We start from the raw sequence: 14,743 nt of genomic DNA, 5'->3' as shown, positions 1-14,743 counted from the left end.
CTATGTAAAGAAACTAATTTCAGCCACCGTCAGGTACAGTGGGGTCCCAGGTCTGTGGCACCTTTGATTTGGGGGTCGTGGGCTGAAAAGGTTGAGAACCCCTGCTCTATTGGATTGAGGTCTGGGCTTTGACTCGGCCACTCCAGAACATTCCCCTTGCTGTCTTGAAACCATTTCTATGTAGCTTTCTTTGTATGCTTTGGGCCTTCCAGGGCCTGCTGCTAGAAGCATCCCCACAGCATGATGCTGCTGAGAAGCATCCCCACAGCATGATGCTGCTGAGAAGCATCCCCACAGCATGATGCTGCTGAGAAGCATCCCCACAGCATGATGCTGCCACCAGCGTGCTCCACAGTGTGGATGGTGTGTTTGTGGTGATGTCAGTGTTTGGCGTCTTGTCTGATGGTCTCAAAGCTCCATTCTGGTCTCATCAGACCAAAGAACTTCCTTCCTCTTGACCATGGAGTCTCCCACAGTCCTTCTGGTGAACTCTAGTCCAGATTGAATCTGAGTTTTCTTCAACAGTGTCTTTCTCTTTGCCACTCTCCCATAAAGCTCTGACTGGTGAAGAACCCGGCCAACAGTTGTTGTCTGCAGAGTCTCTCCATCTCAGCTGCTGAAGCTTGGAGCTCCTTCAGAGTAGTCATAGGTGTCTTGGTGTCCTCTCTCACTAGTCTCCTTCTTGCACGCCCACTCAGTGTGTGAGGACGGTCTGATCTAGGCAGATTTACACATGTGACATATTCCTTCATTTCTTCATGATGGATTTAACTGAACTCTGGGGGATGTTCAGAGACTTGGAGATGTTTCTGTCTCCATCCTCTGATTTAGACTTTCAGTAACATTTTCTCTGAGTTGCTTGGAGTGTTTTTATTGACCATGATTGATTTATAAAATCAATAAAAAGGTAAAACATCCAAGGCGGTGAATGCTTTTTAAAGTTACTGTACAGTATACAGTGATGTTTTTTCCTTGCTGACAGTTGTAAGTTGATGTGTAACGTCTTTATTTGATCAGTAAGAAGAAAAGCAGTAACACTGGCCTCATATCTTCTTTATCTTCTACTCTGGTTCGTCTGCAAATTGTTGTAAATTTGCACAAATAACATTTATATGTAATCAGAGTGATTTATTTCATATGCACAGGTATGATCATTATACAGAGTGATGTATACACAGGTGCAGCTCTCCAGTCTTTGCTGATGATACTTTATAATCATATTATCTGTATTTGTCACTAATCATGACATTGTTGGCTTTGTGTGCTTCTGTTTCCTGTGCCTCTAATAAGCTATGAGAGGCATTTACCATCTGATGTGACACAGCATGAAAACTATTCAGATTCATGTTGTCATGGCAACAGGCTTACAGGTGCAGACAGATATATGCTGCCACTCCATGCTTTTCAGGTCTAAATTACAGGATAGGCGACAGGAAGGGGATCAGAAAATGCTCGAACAAGATGATGCATACCTTTATCATGCTCCGTCTCTTCATCTCTCTCCGCCACCTGTCACCTCCACACACGCACACACACACACGCTCATCATATCATGTCACTGAGCCTCGCTGCTGAGCTGCTCTTCATTATTTCAGCTGCAAAATGGCGCAGCGAGGTGACATTGAGCATTCTCTAATCATTGAGCTGGTGTTGTATCCACACTGTCCCTCTAGTATAATCAAACATACTTTAAACTGTACGGTCATAGTGAAGACGTTTAGCAGATGAGATGTTAATGATCTATGTGTTTGTTCTCCACAGAGGGCGGCTCCAGCTCTTTAGCAGGTATCCTGTGTGCCATCGTTGTTGCTGTGGTGGGAGCAGCTGCCGGCTACATCGCCTACCAGAAGAAGAAACTGTGCTTCAAAAACAGACAGGGTAATGATCCCGCAGACTTATTACATCCCCATATACGTGAATATACAACAAACGTATCAGCCCAGCTGTCATATCTGTCTCAGAGACCATCCAGCATCATGAAGTGCTTTAATGCGGACTCTTTCATTTTCAGTCAGCTCTCCCCGTTTTACCATTTTGAACAGGAATGAGGAATTTCAAACTGAATTCACCCAAATTTGAGCCGGCTCACTGGGCTTCTCTGAGAAGTCAGAAATGAATCAAGCATAACATTCAACCACTAAAACTCATTTTTCTCTTCAGGAATGACAGTAAATAACTATAATCTGACACATTCATCAGAAATATTAATGTGCTTTACTATTTTTTTCATTTTTTTCGTAAATCAGTAAAATTGAAAATTCATGGATAACAATAATAATTCTATTTTAGCATTAAAAATATCATTTGGGTTAAAGAGCTTCTACATATTGGTGTATTAACCATTGCAGAAGCATCAAAAATGATTTTGGTAATTACCAATGCTGTTAATTTAGGGCAGCTGTGGCAGAAACCTGACTGTGGTTGGTGGTCTAATAAATTTGTTAAGCGCTGTATCTAAAGCTTACACAGATAACATCGATATGTAGCGTATGTAGCTGCTTTGTGAGCTTAGCTTTAGCTACATTCACACGAAGCTACATTAGCTCCAAAGCTTGGTTATCTAAGTTAACTTAAGGAACGTTAGGTTTAGCAAACGTATCTAAAGCTTACACAGATAACGTAGATATGTAGCTTATGTAGCTGCTCTGTGAGCCTAGCTTTAGCTATGTTAGCTACAACCATGTAGTTTTGACTTCACATCGAAGGATCTGTCTTTTCATACAGTCTATTGTGTGAACAAATTTTTTCACCCATCCCTGATTTAAAAAAAACATGTCCAGTCCTGGACAATCACCCACATTTAGGAAAGTCCTCCGGCCTTTTTGAACCTTTTTTCTCCCAGAGAACTTTTGAATAAAGTTGTTGTTGTTTTTTTTTAATTTATTTGGTGCCCACATCGTAAAGAGTCAACAAGCACAGCGCTACACAGCCTTTTTGGTCTCTGTCAGAAGTGAATATCTTTTAGAAATAACACCACCATGCAGGAAAATGTAGACTTGGACCAGAGCGAACCAAATTAAACTTAGCAGCTGCTCTTTAGTCAACTCTTAGCTTTATTTGTTTAAGTTCTGCTTCATTTTGGAGGTCGGCAGAGTTCCTTTGAGACTTGGCTAACTCAGCTTTCTTCTTTGAAAGTGTGGTCAATAACACTCAGACACACCCACCCTGCTTACCAATAACACCGATTCAGCACATTTTCATTTACAGTCAACATCAACAAAAGGCCACTCAGCTTTAGCAAAGTAGGGCAAACATCACACTCCGCTCATACATTATGCTGTGGATTGCATTGTAATGCTCTAATGCAATTAAACATCTTTACATGTGAGTATGATAAATGCATTTATTTTATTTCAAATTGCTTATTTCTGTGACAGTCTAGTCAGTAATCATGAGTATGAATGATTTAAAGGCAGTGCAGCCTGGCAGCTCACTGCACTCTGCATGGGGGGGTTTGAGGGCCCAGAAAGAACTAGTTAAAAAAAAAAAAAAAAAAATCTAACACATTTTCATGGTGGCGTTAATGAGCAATTATAGCTGAGAAATATTCCTTTTAACATAAAATCCCCCGGGGTGCTATCACTGTCAGACTTAATGATGTCACACTTTTAATTTATGCACAGTTAATGAAATCCTCATGAAATGCAAACCGACATGTCTGCTCATTTTTCCCTCTCTCTGCTCTCCCATCTGTGTGACTTCGTCGATGTCTGTGATCAGAAGCAGATCCAGAAGCTGCACGCAAAGCCGACGCAGCGGAGGCCCAGTCGGATCCCCAGGGTAGGACGCAGAAACGCACACATTTAAACACACAAACCAAACACGCCCGGTACCGTGCAACGTCATGACCTTTGCATTGTATGTGCTCTCCTCTCTGCAGTCCTTAGCAACCTGCTAAACTCCTCCTAGACCAGCGACCATCACATGAACGCCTGGAACACCACCGGCAAGCAGAGCGGCAATCTCACTGTTGGGCTCTATTGTGTTTGGAGTTAAATTACTGTGAGGCCCCTCAGTAGGGCTGTGTTTGTGCGTGTCTGTCTGTTTTTAATGTGTGTCTGAATGAGTGAATGCTTGTGTGTGTGTTTGGGGGGAAAGGAAAGAATAGTAGGTAGAAATATGTGAACCTTAGGGATTTTATGATTGATAAAAATAGGAATTTATGAAAAGAATTGGTCAACTTTCTACTTTAAACCAAATCCTAATGTTTCTTTTTTAATAGGGAAAATAAAGAGATTGAATCTCAAATTTAGAATGACCATAAGATGGCTAAATTATAGAAATACTTTTTTGTATGGCTAATATAGAGCTTTAGTAATTAAATGTGAATATAAGCAGTGATAGATCCTTTGTAATGAATATTTAAAGCTCCTGTGAGGAAATTCTGCTTTGTCTTGGTTTGGCGCCCTCCTGTGGACAAAGTGGTACCGCTTTTATTTTGTCCTTTACATGTGAAAATAGTCCTGCTTTGTCTTAACAAACATATCACTTAGAGTGATTATAAGGCTGTTTCCTCATCATGCTAATGATAGATTCACTCGGCGCCTACCCTGTGGCAGCAATAACAGAGATTTAAATAATCACATAGAAAAGGCAATGTATGGCTTTTATATCTAAATTTGGGATATTATTCCACCAGAAAACCTTAAAAAAAGGAAACTCTGACCTCACAAAACATCCATGGAGAGTCACATTTATCAGTTTGTCAACCTTTTTGTTGTCTACATATTTCTATTGGCCTTTACTTGCAATTTTTGGGGCCTTTCCCCCTTTTTCTACCACTTTCTTCCCAAATATTTGCCACCCTGCTGCTTTTAGCCCATTTTAGTCACCTTCCTTTTATTTTTGTCATGTTCTTACCACTTTTTGACGTTTTTTTCATCTGTAACTCATTTTTTGTCACTTCTCACCCAAATTTTGACATTTTCTGCCCTTTATTTTGCCACTTTTTCTCCCCCGTTTTTGTCACTTCTCACCCAGTTATTGGCTTTTTAATGTCAATTTTGCCCCCTTTTTCCCTTTTTTGCTGCTTTTTGACCATTCTGCCCCCTTTAACTTACTTTTATTCTCACTTGAACCCCTTTTCACCACTTTTCACCTCTTAGATTGTGGCTCTTGCAAAGGCATTTTTCAACAATTTGGCTCTTTGGTTGAGTGACACTGGTTTAGATTAAACAGCACGTAAACGAGACTACAGCGTCTGCAGGAGACCTGGATCTGTGCAGCATAGGTAAAGACTGAGTCAGCAGTTTTGCATAAATGCTTCAAGAACATTTTTGCATGTGTGCAATACTGACTGTATTCAATTATTATTGCATAAAGTCAATTATTTGCAATTTTTCCCCCTTTTTTGCCATTTTCACCCATTTAGACAGACAGACAGACAGACAGACAGATAGTCGGTTATTGTCATTGCATTATAAAAACACAATGAAATTACATTTGTCAGTCTCCGTCCTGCTGGCGAGGGCGCGGGCACCCTGGAGAAAGATACTTGGTACGACAGGTTTGTGTGGGACCCTCTTAGCCTAGCCTGCAGCCCGGCTTGTTTGCCCCGCTTCCACCTTCTCGCACAACGCCATCTCTGCCTCCTCCTCACTGGCTGTAGCTGTCGTGCTGCTCCACTCCTCCTACTTTCAGAGAAAAGATGTAAACTCTGTGGGGACGCTGTCAGTTCTGGTGGAACTGTGGGGGTTTTCTTTGTTTTTCTGCTGTGATGGAGCGCCGGGCTGCTGCGTTTGTACGCGCCACCACATGCACAGATTTAATCTGCCTTTTGCCACTTTTTTCCAATTTTTGCTACTTTTTGCTGCTTTTCTCCATTTTTTCCCAAATTTTTGCCCATTTAAGACACTTTTCACAATGTTTTTTTTCTATGTTTTGGCCCCGTTTCGCCTATTTTTGCCACCTTTAACTTGATTTTATTGCCACTTTAACCCTTTTCACCACTTAGATTGTGGCTCTTGCAAATGTATTTTTCAACAACTTGGCTCTTTGGTTGAGAAAAACCGCCTTAAAGAGACAGGAGCATCAGTTTTAATCTGTTTCATAACCACATGAAAAATCTCACAGGAGCTTTAAATTGACTTTTTTCCTCGTGTTCTGTCATCATTCGAGCCACCTGTATGATTTAGAAAGTGAAAGCATGTCAAGTATATTTTCCATCGTAACAGTCTGCAGCACAAACGCAGGGTGAAAGGTTAACAGGGGGCTTCGTAACTACCGCTGTACCTCCTGGATTCTTTGAAAAATAGTGTGGTCTTATAATCCAGGATTTACGGTAATGCAGTTTCATGGTCTGATGTGTATTAGTGGGCCATTGATGTCACTGTATGTGTGTTTGTGTTTGTGTGTGTCCATTTTAATCGGTGAAGGGGCTTCGTTCTTGATCCTGTCGGGCGACTGACGCTTCTCCTCAGTCACGTCAACAAATTCAAAGGTGAAATTTGCAATAATTTATGGCAGAAATCCGTTAAAAATTGACCAAAATGTCCCCAAAGTTGCTGTTTTGTTTTCCATTTCCCTCGTTGAAAAGGCGCAGAGACTTTGTGGAACATACTGGGTGGAGCTGAAGTGAAGTCCAGCCTTTTTAAAGAGATCATGTGATAACGTGCTAGGTGATGTTCTGATGTAGTGTGTGTCAGTCTAGTTGTGATGCAGTAATTTCTCCTCTCTAGTGCCTTTCACTGACACAGCCTGGCTTGAACAATCTACAGACACAAAGAGAGCTGGGACAATGGAAGTGAAAGCAGGCATCATAGTAGATGAATGTAATTCAGAAATATTAGTGAGAAAACTGAGAATGTGTGATCATTCATAGAACAATCCTGTTGGTGAACCGCTCATGTATGTGAAACTGTTACAGCTGCTGTAAATGTCTTCACAGTGGGCCAGTTTGCTGTGTTTTTTATTTTTAGTACTTTTATATTAACCAATAATGCATTCCAACCTCCATTTCTATCAAGACTCTCCTCATCCTGTGTCTCTTCTTTTGAGCAAGCCAGTTGCTGTCACAGCGTTTTTTGTATATTGCAATCCTCCTGTGATTTTTTATAGGAATTTTACATTTAGCAGTGGTGCCTCAGAGCTGACACAGGTAGTCTCTTGTTTGCTGTGGTATTTTGTGAGTCTTATTGTGAAATGCCTCAGAAGCAGCGCTAGTGCATTTAAAGGAGGGTGAAAAAAACACAACCTGTTCTGTTTTTCTGCAGCTGTAGCACAAATCAATATAAACTTCTGAATGTCTTTTTGTTGCCTTGCAGTTTTTGTACTTGCTCTGCTCCCTTTAAACTCTCCAGAAAGGGTCATTTTAGTGTCGCGTTGTGCTGCAGTTCATGTAAAGTGTGTTACTCGTAAAAGCACCATATAGCTGCAATACAGGACAGAGACTGTTGCTAACAGCCTAGCCTCAAGCTGAGAAATATGAATAGTTTGTGATGTCACATATCAACTAAACCTACTGTATAAACTGTGGGCTGCTCGTCCAATCAGAGCTCTGCCTTCTTATCCTGTAATCTGGGATCAAAATCTGCTTCTCTCGACACATTGGGACCAAGCGGAAGTGTCTGAAATGTCTTACTGCATGCAACAGCATGGAATTATAATGCACAAAATACCTGTGACATAAAAGTACAAGCTAAGGGGATCAACATGTTGGTGCTTGAAACTTTATGATTCTACGTCTTAGAACGATGCAGCCTCGGTTATTTTGATTTTTGATTCCATCAAAAAATAATAAAAGTGAAAAACAGCTAAAGATCTTTCGGCATCAGTCTCACAGTCTCAGCTGTGCAGGAGTCTACCTGCATTTTTCTGACTGAATACTAGAAACTGCTGAATATTTGATGCCTACGACCTTCATCTGTTTTACAATGTCTTTGATTTTTACGAGTATTGCATCAAAGTTTAAAAACCTGACATCGTGACAGCCCTAGTAGGTTTTTCACAGTAAAAGCTCTCTGCTGCTCTGATTTAAAGTCCCTGTGAAGTGAAATCCAAACTTTGTGTTAGAATAAGGTTGTGATGATTCTGCAAGTTTTTACCTCGTTCCTGGCTGGGTTTTATTTGAGCAGGGAAAATAAAGGAGCCCATGACATCACCAGCCTTGAAGGTGAATAGCCCCGCCCCCCTAACGCTACAATGAAATAAAATCTCAGTCCAGTCTGTTGTTAGCTGATGTCACTGCCTTCACTGAAACTTAACAGTCAGTTAAATGCTGTTTTTTTGTTCATTGTGAGGTAAATTTACCAAATCTATCAGCCACAGTGGTCTATGATCATTGAAAGCACGGGTGTCAAACTCAAGGCCTGGGGGCCAAATCCGGCCCGTGGAACGATTATATCCGGCCCACAAGATCCTCTCACATTAGTATCCTAACGGGACCACCAGTCTGAGGTCTGCAGATTTCCTCCAGTATAAAAATATAAACTTGAACTTGATTATTTAAATATCCTTGTTAAACCATAAAAACCTGAGAAAGTAAAGAGTAAGAAAGATTTCATAAAAAGTTAAGAATGTGGAAAAAGAAATTAATTTGTGTTTTATTCATATTTTCATTTTGCATCTCAAGGGTACAACTCAAACTTTTGATTCTGACTTTTCATGCTTTGACCTTTTCAACTCAGAATTTGGACTTTATGTCACATTTTAACCTTTTACATTCCAAATTTTAAATCAGATTTTGACCTTTTCAACTCCTTACTTCGGCTTTTTAATCACATATTTTGACTTTTAAACTCATTGTTTCAAAGTTTTCCCATATTTTGATATTTAAAATGAATACATTTCACTTTTTATATCATATTTTGACCTTTAAGACTCCCAATTTTCAATGTAAGTCATCATTTTGAATTCTAGCTCATATTTTGACCTTTTCAACTCCTAATTTTCCCTTTTTAATTCCATATTTTGACCTATTAGACCTACAATTTAAATTTTAAGTCATACTTTGACTTTTAAACTCATGATTTCATATTTGATCTCATATTTTGACCTTTCAAACATATGATTCAAACCTTTTCCTCATATATTTGCTCTTTAAAAACATTATTTTTCTATTTTTCATATCGTGTTCTGATTTTTTTAACTAAAAATTTGGAATTTTTATCTCAGATTTGATCATTTTAACTTATCATTTTTACTTTTTTGAATTTCTGAATGATTTATCATCAGTGCTGGTTTTTTGTTTTTTATTACTGGTGAAAATGAGGTTGACAGTTGTGGTTAAAAGGTGACCCTGTAGGCTCTCAGGTTAGACCTGAATCCAGAATCCGGCCCCTGCTGTGATTGAGTTTGACTCCCTTGCTTTAAAGCATCAGAACAGAGAAATTTGTGCCAGAAAACAGTAAATTTAACCCTCAACTCCTGTCTCTCTGCTCTGGCACAGAGCCAGGCAGCTGCTCTGAGTGGGCGTGGCTTCAGCTCATTCAGCAGACACGCCCACACCGCCCTGGAGCAGATTTTACTGCCTCATTTTTCATGATTTTGAAGCTTAATTTTATAACTCTGAGATGTTTAATTTCACCTGGAGGTTCATAACACAGAGGTCTGTCATATAATAAACTTAAAATCCAGATTTTTTTCGTCACTTTACAGGGACTTTAAAGAACCTAGCAGGGACTGATTTGAGGCAAAGGAGACTGAAGGACATCTGATAGTAAAAGAAAGTGTAACAAGCCCTACTTTGATTCTGCAGAGTCCCAAACAGTCAGATTCCTTGTGAACACAGTTAAATGGATCGTAGCATCCAGACTAGAATGTAAAACCAAGGAAATTGAAGACTTACAGGGTCCTGAAGTGCACTTCGGCATAAATGTAAGGCACCAATAATGGCTTCAAACCAGTCCTGCCTTATCCTGCTGTGTCATTTTCAGAAACAAGCATTTTAATATCGATCTCTACGGGAGGAGCACTTTCCATCCTGATTCTTTCAAATATATTTAGACAACTCATGTTTGATTTAGACTAGTGATTCTTCCTTTTTATTTAAATGTTCTGTGTTTTTTTGTGCGTCTTCTTCATTATTTTGTCATCTGGCACTTGTGTTGTTCTTCTGGAATTGTGTAAATAATGTTTGAGGAGTCAATAAACAGTTTTGGTGGGAGCTGGTGTGTGTGTTTATTTACTGAGAATGTATTTGTCAGGTGTGTTTGTGCCATCAGCTGTGGAATAACCGGAACATTCAAACACATACATCATTTGTATTTTTGTCTGAGTTCATGCAGCTGTCTAATAAAAACAGAACGAGTCCTATTAGACATGACCTGAAACGCCTGATATGAGAGGAATTTAAAGAAGAGCGCTCACACACGGTCTCCATGTGATCCGTGATTTATGGGTGATAGACACCTGAGGCTTCAGAGGTAGACGTGAGAATCTGCACACACATTTTCTTCATCCATATCCATACCCACTATAAACAGCTTAATGAAACCACAGCTCAGAGAGCAGCGGCGCTAACTTTGATATCCTCTCCAAAATACAGTTTGAATTAAATGAGACTGATGTGACTCCACAGAACAAACACTAACAGTCAGCTGTGAGTGAGTCTGCACCATAAAAACATCCATAAATCCCAGAGATGACAGACGTTATCAGATTAATGTTCTCCACTGTAAAAGAGCTAGAGCCATAAAGACGAGTTCTATAGGGTCAAGTTACTGATTAACTGTAGTGTTATAGCGCTCAGGTCATCAGAGGTCTACGGAGCGTCTGTGTCAGACTAGTTCTTCAGCGTTACTCAACCCTTCTCAAAACAAGAGCCTAAATGTTGTAAAAAAGCTCTGCAAGAGCCACAGTCTAAGTCAGGGGTGTCAAACTCAAGGCCCGGGGGTCAAATCTGGCCCCGGTACAGTTACACCCGGCCCACCAGCTCATATATTTTTATTATATTTGGCCCACTGGTTTGAGGTTCGCAGATTTCCTCCAGTTTAAAAATGTAAACTTAACAATGATGATCTAAAGCAGGGGTTCTCAACCTTTGCAGCCCGCGACCCCCCAAATAAAGGAGCCAGAGACCGGGGACCCCACTGGACCTGAAGGAGGTTGAACACAGCCAGGAACATTGTAGAACAGCCATGTGGAGATGAGGCCATCCATGAGGGGAGAGCTTTCTGGGGCCCAGCCAAACTGGTGACCCATGGAGGTCAGCGAAATCCTGGTCCCCTGTCCAGCTAAGCTGTGATACCTGTACTTTATAAAGAACCTGAAAAATAACCGCTCTAATCAAAGAAAGAAATATCTTTTTTAATTGTTTGTGTAGTAAATAGCCTTCTTAGAAAGGTAAATCCCTTTGTTAAAAAAGAATCAAAATGGGTTAAAAATTGCAAAAATGGTAGAAAAGGAGGGGAAATTGGATTTTAAAAGTAGAGAAATGGGTTAGATGAGGCAAAATTAGATTAAAATTGAAAAAAAAAAAATTAAAAATGGGCATAAATAGTGGTAAAAGAGAGTCAGAAAGAGGCTGAAAAGGCTTCAAATGGGCAAAAATGGGTGAAAATTTGGTGAAAAATTGATTTAAACTGGCAAAAACTGTTAACTGAGAAAGAAAAAAGACAGCTATTGGTGGAGATTAGTTAACTGGAAAAAACGGGTGTATTTGTGAAATGTGGTTAAAATAAGAAAATTGGGCATAAATAGCGGTAAAATGGGGTTAATAGTGGCAGTAATGGGCCAACAGAGGTAATATTAGGCTTAAGCTGCAAGAACTGGTTTAGAAGTGGCAAAAACAGGAAGAAAAAAGTGGTGGAAAGGGTTAAAAATGGGCAAAAATGAGTTTTAACTGGTAAAAATGTGTTAAAATTTGTGGGAAAAATGATAAAAAATAGGTTAAAATTTGACTAAAGTTTAGTAAGTGGCAACAGTGTAATTTAAAAAATATTCCTAATTTTTTTTGGAATCTGGAGACCCCCTCTCAGTGTTTCGTGACCCCGAAGGGGGTCCCGACCCCAAGGTTGAGAACCACTGGACTAAAATATCCCTGTTAAGTCATAAAAATGAGAAAAAGTAAAAAGTTGACTTAATTCGATAAAAAGTCAGATCCATTTCTGTTTTTATTTCATATTCTAAATTTTGCACATCACAGTTATGACGCCGTGGTTTTAACTTTTTATTTCATGTTGACCTTTTCAATTCACATTTTGACTTTTTATTGTATTTTTTTACCTTTTTAATCCTCAATTTTAATTATCTAAGTAATATTTGGACCTTAAAAACTCATGATTATGAATTTTTTCTCACATTTTGACCTTTTAGCTCCTTACTTTGACTTTTATCTCATAATCTGACCTTTTAGATCCTCAATTTAAGGCAATATTTGACCTTTGAATTTTAAAATTTAAATGTTTAATCTCACATTTTGACATTTTAAACCAATTATTTTGAATTTATCTCATGTTTTGACTCCTAAAAATAGTAATTTCACCTTTTCATCTCATATATTTTCCTTTAAAAGTTTGAATTTTGATCTCAGATTTCGCGCCATTAAACTCATCATTTTGACATCTTTCCATATCAAAATCATTTTTCACCAGTGCTAAGGTTTTATTCTCCCATAATTCATTGCTGGTCTATGACAGTTTATGGTAAATGTGGACCCTGATCGGCCCTCAGGTTGGACCCAAACTCAGAATTTGGCCCCTGCTGTGACTGAGTCTGACACCCCTGATCTAAGTGGTGAAAAATGGGTTATAATAGCAGTAAATATAAGTAGCAGTAAATATAAGTAGCAGTAAATATAAGTAGTAGTAAATATAAGTAGCAGTAAATATAAGTAGCAGTAAATATAAGTAGCAGTAAATATAAGTAGCAGTATATATAAGTAGCAGTAAATATAAGTAACGGTAAATATAAGTAGCAGTATATATAAGTAGCAGTAAATATAAGTAGCAGTAAATATAAGTAGCAGTATATATAAGTAGCAGTAAATATAAGTAGCGGTAAATATAAGTAGCAGTAAATATAAGTAGCAGTATATATAAGTAGCAGTAAATATAAGTAGCAGTAAATATAAGTAGCAGTAAATATAAGTAGCAGTAAATATAAGTAGTAGTAAATATAAGTAGCAGTAAATATAAGTAGCAGTAAATATAAGTAGCAGTAAATATAAGTAGCAGTAAATATAAGTAGTAGTAAATATAAGTAGCAGTAAATATAAGTAGCAGTAAATATAAGTAGCAGTATATATAAGTAGCAGTAAATATAAGTAACGGTAAATATAAGTAGCAGTATATATAAGTAGCAGTAAATATAAGTAGCAGTATATATAAGTAGCAGTAAATATAAGTAGCGGTAAATATAAGTAGCAGTAAATATAAGTAGCAGTATATATAAGTAGCAGTAAATATAAGTAGCAGTAAATATAAGTAGCGGTAAATATAAGTAGCAGTATATATAAGTAGCAGTAAATATAAGTAGCAGTATATATAAGTAGCAGTAAATATAAGTAGCGGTAAATATAAGTAGCAGTAAATATAAGTAGCAGTATATATAAGTAGCAGTAAATATAAGTAGCAGTAAATATAAGTAGCAGTATATATAAGTAGCGGTAAATATAAGTAGCAGTAAATATAAGTAGCAGTATATATAAGTAGCGGTAAATATAAGTAGCAGTAAATATAAGTAGCAGTATGTATAAGTAGCGGTAAATATAAGTAGCAGTAAATATAAGTAGCAGTAAATATAAGTAGCGGTAAATATAAGTAGCGGTAAATATAAGTAGCAGTATATATAAGTAGCAGTAAATATAAGTAGCAGTAAATATAAGTAGCAGTAAATATAAGTAGCAGTATATATAAGTAGCAGTAAATATAAGTAGCAGTAAATATAAGTAGCGGTAAATATAAGTAGCAGTATATATAAGTAGCAGTAAATATAAGTAGCAGTAAATATAAGTAGCAGTATATATAAGTAGCAGTATATATAAGTAGCAGTAAATATAAGTAGCAGTATATATAAGTAGCAGTAAATATAAGTAGCAGTAAATATAAGTAGCAGTATATATAAGTAGCAGTAAATATAAGTAGCAGTATATATAAGTAGCAGTAAATATAAGTAGTGGTAAATATAAGTAGCAGTATATATAAGTAGCAGTAAATATAAGTAGCGGTAAATATAAGTAGCAGTATATATAAGTAGCAGTAAATATAAGTAGCAGTATATATAAGTAGCAGTAAATATAAGTAGCAGTATATATAAGTAGCAGTAAATATAAGTAGCAGTATATATAAGTAGCAGTATATATAAGTAGCAGTAAATATAAGTAGCAGTATATATAAGTAGCAGTAAATATAAGTAGCGGTAAATATAAGTAGCAGTATATATAAGTAGCAGTAAATATAAGTAGCAGTAAATATAAGTAGCAGTATATATAAGTAGCAGTAAATATAAGTAGCGGTAAATATAAGTAGCAGTATATATAAGTAGCAGTAAATATAAGTAGCAGTATATATAAGTAGCAGTAAATATAAGTAGCGGTAAATATAAGTAACAGTATATATAAGTAGCAGTAAATATAAGTAGCAGTATATATAAGTAGCAGTATATATAAGTAGCAGTATATATAAGTAGCAGTATATATAAGTAGCAGTAAATATAAGTAGCAGTATATATAAGTAGCAGTATATATAAGTAGCGGTAAATATAAGTAGCAGTATATATAAGTAGCAGTAAATATAAGTAGCGGTAAATATAAGTAGCAGTAAATATAAGTAGCGGTAAATATAAGTAACAGTATATATAAGTAGCA

The 14,743-nt window shown here is 37.4% G+C and overlaps 1 protein-coding gene across 2 annotated transcripts in view; it reads left to right on the top strand.

Moving 5' to 3' along the window:
- Window positions 1-4,630, top strand: part of si:ch211-39i22.1 (cytochrome c1) — a 43,011-nt gene extending 38,381 nt beyond the window's left edge. For both annotated transcript variants that reach the window (XM_041806495.1, XM_041806494.1), the window contains exons 10-12: window positions 1,762-1,878; window positions 3,721-3,780; window positions 3,881-4,630. In XM_041806495.1, coding sequence (XP_041662429.1) covers window positions 1,762-1,878; window positions 3,721-3,780; window positions 3,881-3,909 — 206 coding nt within the window. In that variant the 3' untranslated portion in view covers window positions 3,910-4,630. The remainder of the gene's footprint in view (window positions 1-1,761; window positions 1,879-3,720; window positions 3,781-3,880) is intronic.
- Window positions 4,631-14,743: the final 10,113 nt, after the last annotated feature.

Source organism: Cheilinus undulatus, linkage group 15 (genome assembly GCF_018320785.1).
Source record: "Cheilinus undulatus linkage group 15, ASM1832078v1, whole genome shotgun sequence".
Classification (NCBI taxonomy): domain Eukaryota; kingdom Metazoa; phylum Chordata; class Actinopteri; order Labriformes; family Labridae; genus Cheilinus; species Cheilinus undulatus.
The sequence above is the reverse complement of the archived record's forward strand: the minus strand, read 5'-3'. Positions and strand labels throughout refer to the sequence as shown.